The sequence below is a fragment of the Nannobrachium achirus genome, assembly GCF_963921795.1.
Source record: "Nannobrachium achirus genome assembly, chromosome: 4".
Classification (NCBI taxonomy): Eukaryota; Metazoa; Chordata; class Actinopteri; order Myctophiformes; family Myctophidae; genus Nannobrachium; species Nannobrachium achirus.
In genome coordinates this window covers 39,196,012-39,215,928 of record NC_137813.1, presented here as the reverse complement: position 1 = coordinate 39,215,928, position 19,917 = coordinate 39,196,012, and the positions used below count along the sequence as shown (strand labels likewise).

The window sequence follows — 19,917 nt, the reverse complement described above, 5'->3', positions numbered from 1 at the left end:
CACAATGACCACCGGACACACCCCTTTTCTAAGTATGCTAAATCAGAGAGTAATCTAATGCATAGACAACAGTTTAATATTTTAGGATGCAAAGACACCACTTGAGTGATCAGGGAATGAGCAGAAGTTGTCTGTCACAAGACTCATAACTGTCACAGTGACCTTAACATTGGCCAATGGGATTGATGGTTGTGCCCAAATGCAGTCTGACTGTAATATGATTACTGTAATATGATTACAGTATTGTCAGTAGTATGCTAACTAACTAGTCTAGACTGTTAGAAAAACATTTTAACACTAGGTGGCAGCAAACCTCAATTTTCCAAATATAGCACAGAGTACATTTCAACCAGCTAGGATTGTCATTAAAGTTTTTCAGGAGACAAGAGCTTCTTTCTTTCAACAAGCTACTTAAGGATAATTTAACTCTTTGTATGAAAAGTACAATACAAAGTTTTCTGACAAAACCTGCCTTCCTCTGAAAAGAAAAACTCTTGCTTCCCATTTCTCCTTTCTTAGGTTGTACGGTTGCAAACCTGGTAACTGGATATACAACAGCTACTAAACTTGTACTGGAATTACCGGTAGTTTGAAAAACTAAAGCCTAATTTATGCTGTCACCATGTTACTTTCATCATTGAAGATGAATTACAGTAGCATTCATTTGATGAGACTGCTGCTCCAGACCTTTCTGGAGACTTCAGTGTAAAGAATAGCCTTCAACTTGGATTACTCTGGCAGAACAAACATAAATTTAGATGGACCTCAAGATTATCAGGGCTTTACAGCTTTTTTCTTCCTTTTCAAACTGCAGTAACAATATTCCTCTTATGGCTGACAGACAGTATCCCTGTAATCCAATATCGCTTTGAAATCCTAAAACCTTCATTGTATCCGCTACTTTCATTTTTTAATGAAATGACTTAGAAAAATCATGCATTGAAAAACCTTAATTTTATCCCTTCGTTTAAAATTCTAGTGCATTAGAAATCAAAAGGTAGGAAATAAATTCTGAACCTCACATCATGACTGGATAGAACCACAATTAAACTTTAATTTCAACTTTAAGCTTCAAACAATATAGTGCAAGCTGTGCACATATCAATATTCCTCACACTTCAAATATAATCTCTTTCATTTCAATTACTCTTAATGTAACTAAGAAAATGTAAAAGTAACTGACAAAAATCAGTTACTTTAAGAGTTTAACAAATGCTCAACCAAATCAAAAAAGCTCCATCTAGACATGAGGGATGCATTCATTTCAAATGAGTTAAGAGGGTGCAGGAAACGGGTCTGTGTCTTTATGTACACTTTTATTAAATTTCTTTGACAGGTTGTTTTGTCAGACAGGATAAGTGAAGCTATGAGGGGAGACTCATTACTTCTTGGTCTCCTCCTCCTTTGACAGAGTCTTGATGATCTCCTCTTTCTTGGCCTGGAGACGCTCCTCTCTGCGCTTACGGGCTTCCTTTGTCTTGGTACGGCGAGCCTCGGCCTGGTCACTATAGGGAAGGGAGAGAGGGGATTGCTTAGATTTAAAATAAATGTATACCAGCATAGACACACGTCTCATTCAGTAATTGAATAGATTGCATATCTTTACTGTTAACTAGTCAATCTTAGCTGGGGACAAATCAAAACAAATATGGGTTGCAATTCAAAGATAGTTCTACAAGTGGTATTCAAAGAGCAAAATACCATATGGTGGTCCCAAACACAACTGAATACATTTTAAACAATGCAATAAAATATTTAAGAAATTTTACCTTTCTGATTTTATTTCCATCTTATGTGCAAATTCTAATCTAAACTTCATATTTTAAGATCAGGGGATGTGCCACAAACACTACATTTTGAGGCCCTACAACTTCAGGGGCATTTGGCTCTCATTTACAAGCACCACCACAAGTAGAGCTTTAGATATGGTTTAGACTTACCTCAGAAGCTTCTTGCGAGCCTTGTCAGCCTTCAGCTTGTGAATGTGTTCCATAAGGATACGCTTGTTCTTGAACACGTTACCCTTAGCCTTAAGGTACAGGCTGTGGTACCTGTGAGAGCAGAGAATTATTAGCAACACCATCAAGACAATGCACAAACACCTTCAACAGCAACAGTAAAAAAAGCATACAGTACGTAATTCTGTTCATAACCAAATCATGATATCATGAACTTACATGTGCCTGTCAATTTTCTTGGACTCCCTGTAGCGACGCAGAAGGCGGCGCAGGATCCTCATGCGGCGCATCCAGCACAACTTCTCTGGCATACGGGCATTGGCTGTACCCTTTCTCTTACCTAGGAAACAAGTATTCATTAGCCACATATATCATACAATACAGTGCCACTAGTTAAGACTTCTTTGCTAAAACACAAAGTGTAGCTCTGACTCTAAATGCCATTCATGTAGCCTTAATAGAGGAATATCACATGTAGTTCTTGTTATGGGTATGCCATTGAGGAGACATCAGATGTAACCTACCGACACCCATGTGTCTTCCCTTGCGACGTGCCAGTGTGTTCTTGCGGCAGCGGGCACGGGAGTGCACCGTGACAGGTTTGCGGATGATGAGACCATCCTTCACCAGCTTGCGGATCTGCTGGCCTAAAGAGCAAGAGTGATATACTTGTCACTTTACACATACAAATGAAACCTGCAAAATGTTGGGACATGTGGGGGGGGGGGTCGCCAGATTAACTTAGGTAATGTGCAACACTGTTTTCTCATTCAACAGCAAACAAACCAACATACAGTGTATAGAGGGTATCTGCACATTTCTTAAGTGCCAATTTAAAGGACTTTTTAATACCTCTCACAATACATGCTCACGTGTAAATCTGCTATTTTCACAACAGAACCGTGATATGTACAAAATGTAATGCCTCAACTCTTAGTGCTTGTCAGGTGGGGGGGAGGGTCCCCAGTTAAAATGTGATTATTTTGGGGGTCACAGCTAGTGACCGACCGATAGACTTTTTTGTGATCGGATACGATACCGATTCTAGAGAGGGGAGCCATCACCGATACCGATAAATACATATATATAAAACAGGCCTTTTAGTCTTTATTAAAGAGCCACAGACCTCCAATCTGCTGTGCTCTAACTGGACTGGAGTCTCATTTCTCTCCTTGAATATGTTGGAATATGATTAAGGATTACTGTGATTATCACATTTCACATCGCACAAACCATACTTGTAACTTTCACTAGCCCCTAAAAAAAGTTATATCGGTTCTATCGGTCGCATATCGGTTATATCGGTCATAGCGGTCGCATATCGTTTATATCGATCGCATATCGGTGCATATGGTCGCATATCGGTGCATACCGATATGGCCAAAAAGGTCATATCGGTGGCCGATATATCGGTCGTCACTAGTCACAGCCTGAAAAGGTTGAGAACCACTGATCTAGAGACTGTGCGAACATAAAGAAATACTCATTGAATAAAAAAAGTACAGGTTAACAGCAGAAATGATCAAACTCGATTAAAAGACAGATACAGTACTCTTTTAGCAGCAGCCTCAATGTGAAAGAGCATAAGGCATACATTATATTTAGCAGCAGTGTCAAATGTTCATAGAAGCAGAAGGCTCATATCTACACCAAAAACGTTAATTCCACATGTGCCCGTAACATTTTGTATTATTTTAAGACCATGTCTCATTCGGGGCTCTGACAGCCACAGGGAAGAAGCTCTAGAGATACTATAGTTGTTATGCTAGCCTTGGAAGCCTTTTTTTTAATCAATTATGTCCTTTTTAAAAAAAAAATCTCTGACAGTCTTGCTGTGATCAATACTCAGAATGTCAGCAACTTACTGTCATCATATTTGAAGTAGGTTCATGTACAATTCCAAATTTAGACAGATGCTCTAAAAAAAGAAAGGGGGGGGGGGTTACATTGTCTATTAGACACTTTAAAAAATAACTTACGGGAGTTGGCATTGGCGATTTCGTTGGTCTCGTTGGGATCCAACCAGACCTTCTTCTTGCCACAGCGGAGGACGCTGGAGGCGAGCCTCTTCTGGAGCCTGAGCATGCTGAGTGACAGAGACAGAACAGAGCGGTTAGCCTGGCCTGACAGTCACTACGCTTACATTTCACTTGACTTCAAATTATATCTGGCTTCAATTCACAACGATCTGCATATATTCCGAAATAACGTGTAGTTGAATTCTATCTGCCTAACATTTTAATAGCTAAACGACTGTGTTAGCGCAGCAGCTAACATGCTAACGTGCTAGTCCGGCTGACAACATGGCCTCTTGGTTTGTTACATCGTGTTGGCTGGGACCGGACCGGGTCCCTGATAAATGCATTTTTCTGTTATAAAACGTGGAACAGAGGTTGGATGCGAATATAAAACTAACCTAAAAACATAGAAATGTACACTTCAACGGTAAAACACGTTTATTTTGTTCGAAATATACAATTTTGACTCTCACAACGCCAGCACTCCTACCTCATGGCTGCTACTTCAATAGGAAAAGGAAGTCTACGGAAACAGGCCGGAATGTACCATTATAAAGGAGAGTCCATTTAGAATCGTGAAATGGCTCAGAGTCAGCGTTAGCCCAATTTTTAGTTGAAATATAACTTTTGTATTCAATTCGTATAATAAATATACATTGAATTTATGGGTCACTAAAAAGTGAAAATAATTGGAAACGTCTGCATTTGAGTTTAAACGTTCGGATCAAGAATACCCCATTTGAAAGGTAATGGTACAGGCCAAGTATGTGGCACTGCATTGTGGGTGGATGAGTTAAACTGCACTTTACTATTGTACCACACGAGGGTAGTATAAATCCAAATGGTCAATTATACGACGATACATTGATTGATTGAATGAATACTGTATTATACAATAACTTGCAAGAAATCATCAAAACTAGGAGCAATACAAGTATAAGTAGTCTACATAAAACATGGGAGGAGGCAAACCTCTAATAAAGTCTTCAATCAAACTGAGATTACTTGTCTAGGACCAGTTGCACATTGTCATAAGAGTTTTCAAAAAGTACAGAGGTACAATTATACAATAATGCTAAAGGGATAAAAAAAAAAAGGGGGAAAAAAAACCTGAGGGCTTGTTTCCATTGTGGTCACAATTCACCAAGACAAAGACATAGCCTACTAGAAATAATAGGAGCAATAAAAGTAGGCTGGCCTATATTTACAGAAAAACAGTGGGGCTAATTTGTTTTGGCAAGCTGTGTCCAAGTCCAATTGCAAATTGTAGACAGACAGGTGCCCTTTATAGCGGGTTTGAAGGAGATCAGGGAGTCACACTTTTTTGATGGTTGGTAGGGCACTAGGCCGACACATTTTGGTGGCATTACTGGCATAATATACTAGAATGAATTCATCCCCATGTTTGTACCAAATCTGAGGGGAATGAGATTAGTGGAACTCGCTCTGGGCGTTTCTCACTCTTTTGAAGTAGTTAGAGTTAGAGGTAGGCTACATCATGGGCACTGGTCCCTTAATAGTATCTTGGAAACCATGCCCATTGCAAGTTACCTGGAGCCATCAATCCCTAGCAAAATGCAAGGGTTAGGTGAGTACAGGTGATGATGGTCTGGTGGTAGTCTGGTTAGTTTCTGTCTGTTGTAGTTTTGATTTTAGTGCCTTTGAGGTGCCTAGTGAGGTGCATGCAGACATTGGAAGAGTGCTCCAGCCTGTGGTGCATTCCTACCTCTTATGATTCCTACTGACCAAGGAGGAGATAGATAGATACCTTTATTATCCAAAGGGGGAAGATCCTGCCCAAATAATAAATATTTGTAAATAACACATAATCAGTTCTCCCTGATTAAAATGCCATTTTCACATGTCACATGCATTTCATCAATCTCTGCTTTTATCATCATTTGGTAAGCTGGACATTTTACTGCTCTTTTTGTGTACAGCTTGTAGGCCTACATAGTATAGGAGCATTTTAAAACAAAGTTGCCCAACTGACAACTGTCAATTTGTGTGTGGAATCTTGGAACCTAGGCTATTTTACATTAACAACACACACACACACACACACACACACACACACACACACACACACACACACACACACACGCGCGCGCACACACACGCACGCACGCACACACACACACAGACACACACACAGACACACACACACACACACACACAGAGGAAAAAACACGCTTGTTAACCGGATGCCATAGGCTATAGATACAATTAATGCGGAATCTATTCAGAAGAATTAACTTGAAGATAAAGAGGAAGATAAATTAACTCACTGCGATTGCTATCCTATATTGATACATAAATGCTAAATCTCGTTTTTGCATTTAAGTCTAAATTACCAATAAGATAGAGATCCTAAATCCCTATTAGGGAATGGTCTGGTTTCTAACTTTGATAGTAAAACACCACAAGCTGCTCTGTATCCCCCATCATCATCATGAGCAGCCAACAGAAGGCCCATCCCTGCTCTCCTCTCCCATCAATCGATAGTGGAGGGTGGTGCTGAATTCAGTGGGGCGGACACCTCATAGGCAAGACACCTCATAGACTCGCAGCTGGAATCCTTGGAGCGCAGCAGCAGCAGCGCGTATTGTCCATAGGAAGACACTGGCGCTGAAGGGACGCAGCTGTTGTTTAGTCTTCTAGCTAGACTACATCGAGGAAAAACAGTCACTCTGTCTTCGTTCAAAATCACTATGTTGATATCATAAATAGACGACGTAAAAACTAAAGAGTATTTCAAAAGTAAATCAATGGTACAGAAAAGTAGTATGTCCAGGACGCCTTCGACCTCAACCCAGGAGATCCAAATGGACATGTTCGACCATCATCCACATCCACAGGTAACGCAACTGCATAGCTTACGAATTGAATGATGGGAGATGGGGGGGGAGACACTTGACATCGACTGTAAGCTAATACAGCCGACTGTTTATTCTGCCAATTCATTTTGATAATAGCAGCGCTAGTTGACTTCCTAAAGCGTAACAGCTAACAGGTTGTTCAACAATGACTGTGATCCGCCGTCCTCACTGGGCTACAACGACAACGAGCAGCGATGGATGGACTGTTTTGTTCTCTTCCTGAAGTCTTCATTATTAAAAATAACATTTTAGAGGGAATTGAGCGTGTAGGCTATTTAATCGTTTCGTCACTGTGGCTTGGTAGGCAACGGATGTGCGCTCGAAGTCTGATTTGAGTTTTCCAATTTCCTCCCTTGATTGGGTTGCGACCAAATCAATGCAAAATTAGGTTTCTTTTGCATTAAGTCAACATTGTTTCTTTACACGGTGCGCAAACATCGTTGAAATACAAAGTATTATGTATTGTAGGGCTATCTACAGCTGCATTTCCATGGAAAAACCGTGGAAAACCCACGCCTTGGTCTATAATGTAACCAAATTGGATGAGTTCTTATTGAATTGTGTCTTGTTGACCATCTGGAGTGGACCATTTAACATTCCTATTTCATACCTTGAAATAACGTGAGTTTCTCTCTCAAGTTTTCTCAGCTGACTTGGATAGTGCCTGTTTTTTTGCTAGGAAATGAGGAACACCTAGCCTAATTAATTTGTCCTGTTGATTGATTATCAGTCTAAAACGGTCATTACATTCGTTATTTTTCCTCCAGTTTATATGTATCAGTAGACACATTTTCAATCCAGCCAGTCTCACTCAATGACTATAGGCTATTTATTTTGATCAATAGTTTTATTGGCATTTTAGTTTACACATCACATTATCAATTGTATTATTATTTTCTAAACAGTAAAATCCTTTGTGTTCATTTAAGTCTGAGAGTGTAAAAAATTACCCATTATATGGATTTTACTGTGGTGTTGCTTGCTCAAAATTAAAATAAAGAACACCTGTGGCCGGGCCGGGTCTCCCTTATTTATAAGGGATGCCCAGAAAAAGATACATCTTCACTTGGTCCTCAGCATCCATATTGTGGGGGGGATATTACCCCAAAATAGCAGATCTACAAGCACACGATGCGTCACGCCTCGACTTGTTGTGAGCTTATAGGCTAGTGTAGACAGAAAAAAAGCGGCCCAAGTACAGATACACACAACCGAGGTCCAGTTTACAGAGTCAGAGGATTAAGGTGGTTATCCTGTTGAAAGATGTGTCATTGATTGATTCCCCAAAATAAGGAACAGAGTGTGTCCCTACAATTCTGTATTTAAAGGGACGGTTGGCAACCCTATAGCCACTGTAACCCTGAAATTGACCAAGTGGAATGGAAAATGGATGGATGATGGATGATGCTTACTCAAAATGTTATCATGAAACGTAGGACACCAGCAACCTTTCATGGTCACAAATAGCCTATAGGAAGCTATATGATGTCATTAGTTGTGTGCGCAAGATTAGTCATAATCATTTAAAATGGGGGGTGATAAGAGAGAATGTCCAGAAGAAATACACCCACGCAGTGCACCATCATTGTCTCCGCAGAATACAACACGTGAAAACCAATGCCCAAAGCCATGCCAAGTATGCATCCTGCTTCTATACTCCCACTCTACTTATCTCTCTCTCTCTCTCTCAGTTATTATTGTGTATTATTATTTTATGCTTTAACTATTGAAAAATAGCAGATATACAAGCTCACAGCACGGCACTGAGTGCCGCACTGCGAGCTTGTAGATCTACTATTTTCTTTTTATTGAGAAAATTAGAATTTTGACCCGATTCTATCCACCTGTTTCCGCGGGAGTTTACTGGAGATTATTTGGACCACACTTCCGGTTTAAATGCTACAAGCTCACGTCGCGTCACAGATGCAGCCCGTTGTGAGCTTGTAAATCACACTCGGCTGCGGCGCCGGAAGCTCGGTACAGCGTCTGCGCAATGCACTATGGGGCGTTGGAAACCCGTGGATAAGTGTCTTTTGAATCCTTCTAAGGTTTTTTGAAAAACCTATGTTTCTATGTCAGCAATCTGGCCAGCCATCGTCAAAGAAAACGTCCTTTTCACTTAACTGGAGCTCAGTTACTCTGTTTTTGAGAGACTGCTATGTCAGTGGTTCTCAAACGTTTTCATGTCAAGGACCCCCAAACTGATATTTATTTGGCCACGGACCCCCATCTCAAAATATCTAGTTCCAGGGACCAGTTACAAACGTTCGCTTTAAAAATACACATATTCAAAGATTTGCACACATTTTCACAACTTTTTAGCGGCACTCAGTGCCGCGCTGTGAGCTTGTAGATCTGCTATTTTTCAATAGTTAAAGCATTCAATAATTCTAGGCCTAAATGGGTTAATACAGGATTTGACTGTGTGTCTTTGTCTGTCTCCTCTCTGTCTCTCCTCTGTCTGTGTGTCTCGCTCTCTATGTCTCCTCTGTGATCATCCTCTCTGCGTCTTACATCTCTTCTCTGTTTTTTTGTGTGCGATTAGATCTTTATCCCTCTTGTGTTCACTGTTGTTGAGAGACAGAGACAGATGGACCCCCCTCCGTGTGCCATGCAGCAGGGATTGGGTTTGTGTGTGGTGCCCTGATCAATTAGATATAAAGTTCATGCAGACCTGCAGCGGGTCACACTGGCATACAGTATGTATTTATAACTCTGCTGTGGGGAGACAAGCTGCGAAGTAGCATTTCTAATATCCTGGACGAGAGGCCCCACAACGTTCCGCAATCCCCCAGCCAAACAATCCCAGGCTACACAGAGCATAATAAATGAACTGTGGTGCGCAGAATGCTGAACTGATCAGAATCGTGCGTGCGGTCCAGTCCAAGCCGTCAAGTCAGATTTAAAGATTGCGTTCGCTCACTGCCGACAGAGGAGTGTTGAATTTTATATGTAGCGTTTTTGGTGGAGGTAGAGAGACTTTTCACTACAGCTGGGGTCTTCAACGTTTTCAGGCCAAGGACCCCTGTGTCTCCCCCCTCGAGAGAGAGAGATGAAGCAGGCAACCTTGTCATAGATTCCATATCGTTTCATTGTTTGACAGCACAATCATCAGTGTATTTTGGATTCATGTCAATTTGTGTTTTCAGATATTTAATCACTTTAACTGTCAATACTTCTCCCCTCTACACCAAACCTCTTTGCCGAAAATAGCTAATCTACAAGCTCACTGTGAGCTTGTAGATCTGCTATTTTTGGCTAAAGTTTTCAGAATCTGACTAAAAAGGAGATCATTATTTTTTCTCTATCACACAAAGATCTGGAGGACCCCCTCTAGTAACTCTGAGGACCCCCTAGGGGTCCCGGACCCTGTGTTGACGACCCCTGCACTACAGTGATGGTGTTATTCTTCAGCCCTGTGTTTTCCAGTTGAGAAGTCATGCTCACGTAGCCCCTCTTTAATTATCCACTTAGGCAACGAGGTTGTTTACCAATGGGAAGCCCTCCCCAGCCTCACTTCCTGTGGCATTTTCCTGTCCTTTGCTGTGGGGAGCGCTGCTTAGCTGAGATATGTTCAGGAGAAGACCCCCCTGAACATAGCCTATCTGTGCAAGCAAACACACATACATACTGTACAGTGTACTCAGACACTTCCAGACATGATGAAAACTTGTACGTTTTACAGCAGGGGTCTTCAATGTTTTCAGGCCAAGGACTTAGCTGAGAGAGATGAAGCTGGGACCCCCACTACATAACGTAAAAAAATGTGTTGCAGATTTAAAATGTTCATGGATTTCTTATACAGCTTAGACTTGTTTGACCGCACAATCATCTGTTGGATTAATATATATTCAACCACTTGAACTGTCAATACCTAGGCTACTAGTCTGCTCTTCTTCTCCCCCTTTCCCTCTATTCCCTCTGTTCCCTCAAAAATAGCCGATCTACAAGCTTTTTTGGATAATGTTCCACTAAGAATCAAGTGATTAATGTAAAAAAAACATGATCCTATCACACAAAGATTTGGCGGCCCCCCTGTAACTCTGAGGACCCCCTAGGGGTCCTCTCCTCTTCACTGGCATGTCTGCAGAATCACTGTCCGCAGTCAGAGGCTGGGTGTAATTTGGGGTGCTCTTTACTATAACAGAGGCAGAAATGTATCAGATGGTGGCATTACACAAAATTATCTTTGATAGATGGTAGACATTTTGAATTCTACCATTACTTTTGGCCAACAGTGTTTTTGATTGCACCGTTATTCCCTACAGGCCAGTACCGTGGCATGGCCATGCTAAAACACAAAATGATTTAGCCCTGGCCGATTATTTTCTGGTTTCTAATAAGCTAACAAGCCACTGTTCTTCTTTATTGCTAACAAGCCACTGTTCTTCTTTATTGTTGTTGTCCTTGTTTTTAGTTTAAAGCCAGGGTGCCAAACAAGGTCACAGAACATTATTTTATTTTAGACCTCCATTCATTAACTGAAGTCAAATTGCTTCTGGTAATGAGGGACAATTTCATTCGAACATACAGCACTAAGGAAAAAAGTGTTATTTATATATGCGTGTGTTTTCTGTTAACGCTCAAAGCCATAGTCTGGCCTTGGGAACTGAGTCCACGTTTGCTCCATTTGTCACTGTTATAAATATGTCACTTTTTTTAATGGCAATGCAGAGTCATACAGTACATCTAATGCCCCCTGCTCTGTCACATGGTAATGACTGTGATAAAAGATACTCTTCAGTCTTAAGGGTGAGCACACTGTAAAATCCTAAATGTTAAAACTTACAGGTACATAATCACACTCTCAGGGTTAAGGCTGCAATCTATATTTTGACCAATCTGTATGGTTGTCTATAACCAACACAGCTGTGGTAGTTGTATGTATTTGTGTCTGCTCGTCTATTAATACATTAAATAGATCCTGTGGCCTGGTAGGACCACTACTGGTTGGTTGACAAGTGGTTCTGCGTGAATTCAGTTTCTCTAATGAGTAAGCAGCTCTAGGAGCTCACTGGTTGAAACTTGGGTCCTTGCAGGACGGTCCCGCCGTCCCGGATGTAAATCTTGTGAAGGACCTGAACGTTTGCTGTGTAGAGAGAGAGTAATCAGAGCTCCTGTCTAGTTATCCCATCTGGATTTCTTCCACTGTCCACAGTGGTGTCATATACAGTATGCATTAACATTTATTTATAGCAGCTTTGGCATATAGAAAAACAGGGGGCATCTGGATTTGGACTAGAGACTTCTTGTTCTTGAGTCAAATGCTCTACCACTGAGCTATACCCCCATCTATAGCACATGTGCTGAGGACGTATGGACTCATACAGAATACAGAATAAATAAGTGAAATTGGAAGTGACAACATGAAAAAAATGACACAACTGCAACACTAAGATTTAAGCTGATAAATGATATTTGTGGGATTCTCCTATCCTTACCTGAAAATGTATTTTCTGTTTACTAAAGAACTGGACATCTGGGGAGACCCCTGTTAGTGAACAAACGCTCAATGATTATTGGAATATACATAGCTTTAACATTTTAACACTTTTACTGTTTTGTTTTGCATCACTTACTTTAATGCCCCCCCATTTCTCTAATGCCTAGAATTTCTGTCAAAAAAATGAGACCTGCCGGGGTACACATGGGACCAAATTTCTTGCCTGACAGCCATGATTAGATTCCCGGCCGAACGGACCATTTTCTGCACCTCACCCCTCCTCTAATCTCTGTTTCCTGTCTCTCTACTGTACCTACGTACCAAATTAAGGCTGAATCTTTACTTTTTTATATAAAAAACGTAGTGACTTTCTTAGCAGAACAAAATCCCATTTTAATGTACTGGTTAAAGACCCCCTTTTCATGAATCTTAAAAAGAAAGTTGATGTCCCTGGATTCGAGGCCCAATCAAGGCATTCATCATCTTAACCACTTTCAATCTGGCGTCTTTATTTGGGCCATGTCGTTACTCATTATAGGTAAATATTTTTTTTTAAAGAAATGCAGAAAATGGCAGATCTATTTTCACTCTTTGTCATTCTGCAAAGTATATTGGGCTTAAGTGGTAAAGGTTGAGTTCCCAGAACACCCACCCCCACGCTTGGGATACTGTACTACTCTCTATGCTGCAATATCAAGTGTCAGTTTCAATTAAATTGACCCTTGGGATTTTACAGTGTATATGATCTCTGAGTTTGGTCTCAACTTCACTATGTTTCTGTGTATTTTACTTCTTACAGCACCATTATCTTTAGCAGTCATCCCTTTCCTACAGGGACACCGCTATCCTGTACCACCGGGGCTCTTGATTGCCAACAAATGTGATTACCGGTAGACCGCATTGCGTAGCCATGGTGATGTGGATAGGGTGGGCTCATAATGTAATGTCGGCCCCTGCTCAACCCGGATAGGCCAATTGCCAGGGGTCTGCCAATCAGATTATAGGATCCCAACCTACATCAGGACATGAATAATGACAAGTAATGAAGACTTTGCATGAGGCTGCTAGAATAAGACCTGGACCCATGATCTCTGGTTGGGGCTCAGTGTTAACCATGGAAGCATCCTTCTGATCATGTTCTGGGGCCAAGCTTTAACAAATATAATAAAATGAGTAGCTCAAAATAAATGACGCAATCTGATTGGTTGACATCCGTGGTAAAGTAACCATAATATATACAGTACCACAGCTGTAAAGCCTAATGCCAAGTATAGTTTTATATCACTCCATGGCCACAGAAGAAAAACCTTAAGGCTACAGCACAAACCGTACACAACACACATCACTTAGTAGAAACCATAATCAGTGGCAATCTGATGACTTTGACCTCGCGGAGGCCTAACCGTGGAGGAGTGGATAGAGAAGAGAAAGGGAGTAGAGAGAATATCTACCTGAAAAAGGAACATACTAGACAAAGCTGCAGAAAGATTAAATTAAAACATTTAACGTGAAGCTACGTATATATGCTGAATATTAACTGTGTTGTTTTATGCAGGCATTTGGTAGGGCCCATGTGTTCCTCTGGAATTGATTATTGTAATGAAATAGTTTTGAAATAAAATTGTGAAGTATCTATAATCTTTATAATATATTGCCATATTTGGTAATTGTTTAATAAAGGAAATCAATCACTCTAGGCCATGATATATTGTGATTATATCACAGCTAAGGGGCCTGACGGAAAATGCCCCTTAGCTGTGATATAATCAAAATGTATCATATCCTGTCATGAGTTATTGCTTAATTATACCAAACTTTTATTATTTTTATTCCCAAACACTTTAGGCACTCATGTTTTAGCAAAATATATTACAGTATCTGTAGAATTCATCTTTATGATTTACAATGTACAATTTAGGTATTTAGCAGATGCCCATAGCGAATAAGCAGAGTAAGCTTGAATTCTAGTTCGATAAACCATGTAAATAATCACATAAATAGATTGCAGAGAGAACAATGTATTTAATATAGAATAGAATAGAATACCAAGTGAACCTAGCATCTGTCTAAACCAGTGGTTCCCAAACATTTTAGCCTGTGACCCAAAAGAGAAATTAGACATTTGCCCTGGACCCAAACTAGTGAAAACAGCGGATCTACAAGCTCAGCTTGTAGATCAGCTATTTCTATTACTTCTTAAATATTTGTCTTCTAATTTATGGAATTTCTTAGATTTTTCTTTTATTGTGGGCTCGCTAGTTGGTATAACCAGTATGTTATACCAATTCTCCGCAAAAAACTACCAACAGTACAAAGGGCCCTTGGCCAATGAGGAGCAGCGTTCTAGGTGACGTCATCGTTTATAAGTCAAGTTTATTCTCTGTAAAAAAAATTAAAGACAAAAAAGGCAAGGCCCTTGGCCAGTGAGGAGCAGCGTTCTAGGTGACCTCATCGGATTCATCACCAACAAGTGCGACTGCGACCTGATAACAACAAAACGTTGGCTCGAGACCAGTATGTTATATCAGTATGTTATGCTATACTTTACGCCCCCTCTGTTGTACCAAATCTTTATAGGTCAAGTTTATTCTCCGCAAAATAATTACGACAAGTGAGCAAGATGTGTCTGCAATAGTAGCCATAGCTTGATAAATCGCAAACTTATTAGATGTTGCCAAATGTTCAGGGCCTGCCTCTCATCTTGACACCTCTCCTCTTTTCAGGGAAAATACGCTAAGAGGAAGAGCCGTTTCAAGCGTTCTGATGGAAGCACCTCCTCCGACACCACCTCCAATAGCTTCGTACGACAAGTAAGAACTTTTATATTTATTATTTTTGGAGCTGTGTGAAGCACAGGCTCCCTATACGTGGCTGTGTGGGTCTGTGTGTGTGTGTGTGTGTGTGTCTGTGTGTGTGTGTGTGTCTGTGTGTATGTAGCCTGAACTTTCGGCACGCTACTAGTCCCACAGTTATGCCACCACACACTCGCGCCATATGTCAAATCGACCGGCTTACTCGGGAATCGTGGGCTAGTAACTTGCTAAGAGAAAGGTTCAATAGTTTAATTGATATTAATTTATTAGTGAATTAATTTTCCCCATTGACTTATAATGGGAATCGCAAAAACTCACATTCAATTATTTGTCTCTCGCAAACCATAGGGGCTAGAGTTTCAAGACTTGGAGAGGAGGTTCATAATGATTTCAAGGATTAAATAAAAAATAATTGTGTCATTTGGCCGCATGGTGGCGCCATAACACCCCACTTTACGTTTTGGCCTGTAACTCTTGAACCGTAGGTCGGAAAATTAAAAATATTTTTCCCTGGATTCCTTGGGTCATGACGCATCTCCCCATATAGGCCACGCCCATTTGCGCCATGATAGATTTTCCGCCATCTTGAATTTTCTCCAAAACACACTTTTTGCTCCTTTTCCTACATATTTTCTTCAAATGTCACAAAACTCGGTACACATGATCCACACACACACACACACACACACACACACACACACACACACACACACACAGCTCCACTTCACACGGGTGTGATTTTAGACTGCATGTCAAGTAATTCATTGCAATGCCAAGTGCTGGGTTTGTGCAGGTTATAGGCTTTACATTTTAATGACTCCTTTGTGTGAAGTTAGCATTTCATCTCCTCGTATATACTGTACAGTATATCCTCTAAGTAAATGTGCAAGGATAGGGACTAAAATGTTTAATAGTAAGTCAAAAGTAATGGACATAATACGCACTTCACTGATACTCTCTCTATATTCTCCAGAGAGTATTACCTTCATTGCTTGTAATAAAAGTGGAATGCTGTATTAACAAATAGTCGTGGCTATCCTAACAATGGTGCCACTGCCATTATTTTACATTGTCAATGCGTATTCTGTATTGTGCATTTTTCACATTCAATACTATTCATGCAAAAGCTGAATCTGCTCACTTTTTATCAGTGCCAGTGGGATTATTTGTTCATAAAGTAAGTATAGTTTTAAGTAATAGCAATAGTGTGCTTTGAAGAAAATGCACAATTATGATAAATCGGAAATGGATCTGGCCCATATGGAGAGTTGTGTCATGATTCAATTAATCCACAAGACAATGTTTTTGATTGTACAACCTATGGTTTAAGATTTATAGACCATGTTATAGCATCACCATGACACCGGTTTAAAAAATAAATTAGGTAGAGGGTCTTCCTTAGCTTGGTCAGTACACAGTTTCAAGGTACCCGAGATCAGCTAATCACAGACAGACAGACAGACAGACACATGGACGGACAGGGGCAAAAACATATCCCCGCACCTGATTGTTCTGGCCATAAAAATGGAACCTCTCAGATTAGAGATGTAGTTTTGCAACTCATACATGTACCGGTATGTATTTAATCATACGGTATGTCATTTCATTTTCATTGGTTTCCAAGCTACCAAAACATTTCTGTAATATATGATATTCCTGTTACACTGGAATGTTGAATTCCTTCACAATCGCCCATTTGGGTTTTTGTGTCATAGATGTCATAATAAAATAATAATCTTACCATGACACTATAATATCCAGGGTGTGATTTGAGAACAAAACAAAGGGTGAATGTTTTTAGAATGGCAAGAAAATAAATCACCAAAGGCATGGATTAAAGATGACCAACCTCTCTGCAAATCACACCATGTCTTGAATATGTTGGAGACAGATGGGTCCAGAAGAACAATTGCTTCTGAATTAGATTCCCTTGTGCCTGACTGTCAGCAGCTGAACATTGATTCGAGAGCAGATTTGAAGTTATCCATCTGTTTCCACGAGAATTTACTGTAGCATTATCTGTGGGACACTTCCGGAAAACAGCAAATATACAAGCTCACGTCGCGTCACAGATGCAACTGTTGTGAGCTTGTAGATCACACTCGGCTGTGGCGCCGGAAGCTGCGGCACACCTTCTGCGCAATGCACGATGGGACGTTGGAAAGTTGTGGATACAGTTTGCCCTAATGTATCTGTAGGTTAGCGTTCACCCGCGACGGCAGGTTAGCGTTCACCGGCAATTCGGACTACTGGTCCATCGAAACATCACTATGTGCCCGCTTTCTTCATCTACGTATTTCCTACCTCATTCCGTATCACACAGCCCACTTACTGTATATGGCCTTGAAAGGCACTTGTAATGTCAATGACAGTAAACCCCTCTCTATAAATAGCTTTATTTTAATCGCATGGACAAATCCATACATTCCACATTGCTGTGGGAGAGACTGAAGTGTACATTGAATCATCCCTCCCGCAGCCGTACCTTTAGGGTTGAAGTTGTAATTATCGGGTGGGCCGCTGGTTTACAGCCCCCGGTGTCGCGTTCAGAGCCCTCCAGAGGCGGCGCAGAACTCCGCTTTTTCAGGATGAATCCATAGAGAAGCCTTCATTCCAGCCTGACTCTGGATGGTACAGTGGAGTCAGCGTGCAGGACGCAGTAGGCAGCCTGCCTGGTGAGAGTGGGTCAACGTGGGCTTTTTGGTACCTGGCAGGAACACATTCCTTCTCAGGGGATGGAGGTTAAGGGGGCGAGTTATCGCGGCACGTGCTTTCAACCTGCACAGCAATCCGCATGTGGAGTGACACAACCCTTATCTTTTCAAAGCAGTGCTGATGTGCCACGCCGAAGCGATCCCACCTTTTTACATTTGACCTCTTCATTTCTGAGATGAAAAAAAAAAGATTTGCCCTGCATTGGATGACATTTTTCCTGTTCAATACTTCACTCTACACAAATAAATTAATAAAGCTTCTGTGCCCCTCACTGCTGGCAAACAGAGAGAGATGAGACCTCCTGTGGATTCTAAAGGTTAGCGACATCCTCAGCTGCACAAAGCCCCTCCTGTTGCCTCCACCTCTTCATTAACCACATGAACCCTGGGCTTTGTGTCCCTATTCTGTTGCAAACAACACACAAAACACACAATATAACACAATGCACAGCACGATGCATTGTGAGCTTGTAGATTGGCTAAGACATTTGATGTTGAGGGAAAAAAGGAGCGGACCTAGTATAGAGCCTTGGGGGACCGCAGTCAACGAAGAATATGGGATCAAGTGATTAACTGTGTGTCTGCTCTGCTCGGCATGCTGAGGGACCACGTGCACACGGGGGCCTGCAGGTTAGGCAGCACTGGAGCTCATCATCACTCACACTTGTGAGTAACTCATTACCTGTAATAATGATGATTTAACAGTTCCTGAGACAGAATGAGACAGTCTCCTAGCATTGGCCTCAGTGTTCAAATTACACTGTGGCTTTCGTGGGAGCCCTATTGTCCGTGGGTGAGGGGGGCGGGAGGGTACTGTACATGCATGCGTGTGCATACATGAATGTGCCATTACCTGTATGAACAAGAATTGACACAGTCAATATATAAGCTGGTCAGATGGAAAAAAAAAAGTTTTTTGGAAAAAAAAAAAAAAAAAATGTTTTTTGAAAAAAAAAAAAAAAGTTTTGGAAAAAAAAGTTTTTTGGAAAAAAAAAGTTTTGAAAATATCGGGCGTGCTCAAACAACAGTAATAACTGCGTATTACCTTACTGTACTTTACTGTACTGTATACTGTACCTCACTGTACTGTACTGTACATATTCTGTGTTCTATATCTATGAAGTCTGTGTTCTAGATCTATGAATTTTGTCACTCCCCCCCCCCCGTGTATGTGTGTGTGTGTGTGTGTGTGTGTGTGTGTGTGTGTGTGTGTGTGTGTGTGTGTGTGTGTGTGTGTGTGTGTGTGTGTGACTTTTACTAATAACTGAGTACATCTACAGTGCAGTATTGATACTTTTAAGATACTTTTAAAAAAACAAGTGTAAAACATTTGAGTACTTTTTCCAACAGCTACTTTCCCCCATAGCCTGGAGGACTCCTGCTAAGTTTGCAGTTGCCTTAGAGCCTATTACTCTATAAATCTATCTGTGATGTCTGATTGTACTAAAACTAGCATGCTTATTAGGCAGTAGTGGGAAAAGTACTCGCATTCTTTACTTAAGTATCATGCAATACTGCAATGTCAGTGGAAGTCTTGTATTCAAAATGTAGGATACTTGAGTACAAGTATAAAAAGTATTTGTATTAAAATGTACCAAAAGCAGAAAGTACGCATTATGCAGAACTTAATGTAACCAAGGTGTTCAAATAAGTGTATTGATTGTAGGCATTTTCCAAAATCTTGTGGTATTTCACTGCTACATATCGTTCTAAATATATGCTTTCTTGTCATTTAGTACAATGAATGTGTTACCGTGTCTCTAGAAATGTGCTCATTATTGGTGAAGATACTAACTGTAATTCTCAAAGACTCGCATTGGTTCATTCAGCACATCGTTTTTGCTCTGTTTCATTTGATATTAAAATGCAACTCGAATTAATCTACTGTGTGGACACTGATCAGATGACAGGAAGAAGCAGCTCATCAATGAATGTACTTTGTGTTGCTTTTGTAAATTGTGTAGGGTACGATATTTTCATGACTTCACACCAAAGCCCATATCATGGTCATAGAGTTAAATCATTGACAACTTGCATACTCGTTCAGTTCATATGTTAATGCAGATGGTATGCAGATGGTGTGACACATCAC

General features: G+C 40.7%; 2 protein-coding genes across 2 annotated transcripts in view; one reads left to right on the top strand and one right to left on the bottom strand.

Moving 5' to 3' along the window:
- Nucleotides 1-1,295: 1,295 nt before the first annotated feature.
- rpl19 (ribosomal protein L19) lies at nucleotides 1,296-4,489 on the bottom strand. The gene is made up of 6 exons (XM_080723968.1): nucleotides 4,467-4,489; nucleotides 3,938-4,044; nucleotides 2,483-2,605; nucleotides 2,178-2,298; nucleotides 1,941-2,051; nucleotides 1,296-1,505 (listed from the first exon to the last, which is right to left on the bottom strand). Exons 1-6 carry the CDS (start codon nucleotides 4,469-4,471, stop codon nucleotides 1,382-1,384), a joined length of 591 nt encoding a protein of 196 aa, XP_080580094.1. The 5' UTR covers nucleotides 4,472-4,489; the 3' UTR covers nucleotides 1,296-1,381.
- Nucleotides 4,490-6,744: 2,255 nt separating this feature from the next.
- Nucleotides 6,745-19,917, top strand: part of cacnb1 (calcium channel, voltage-dependent, beta 1 subunit) — a gene marked incomplete at both ends in the record, with an annotated part of 47,881 nt that continues 34,708 nt past the window's right edge. Inside the window, 2 exons of the mRNA XM_080723891.1 lie at nucleotides 6,745-6,834; nucleotides 15,022-15,108. Of these exons, the coding sequence (XP_080580017.1) occupies nucleotides 6,745-6,834; nucleotides 15,022-15,108 (177 nt within the window). The remainder of the gene's footprint in view (nucleotides 6,835-15,021; nucleotides 15,109-19,917) is intronic.

Coding starts and splice junctions, on each gene's coding strand:
- rpl19 (XM_080723968.1), bottom strand. Junction 2,606..3,937: donor AATCGCCAATGCCAACTCCC/GTAAGTTATTTT, acceptor CTTGCTCTTTAG/GCCAGCAGATCCGCAAGCTG. Junction 1,506..1,940: donor GCTCGCAAGAAGCTTCTGAG/GTAAGTCTAAAC, acceptor CCTTCCCTATAG/TGACCAGGCCGAGGCTCGCC.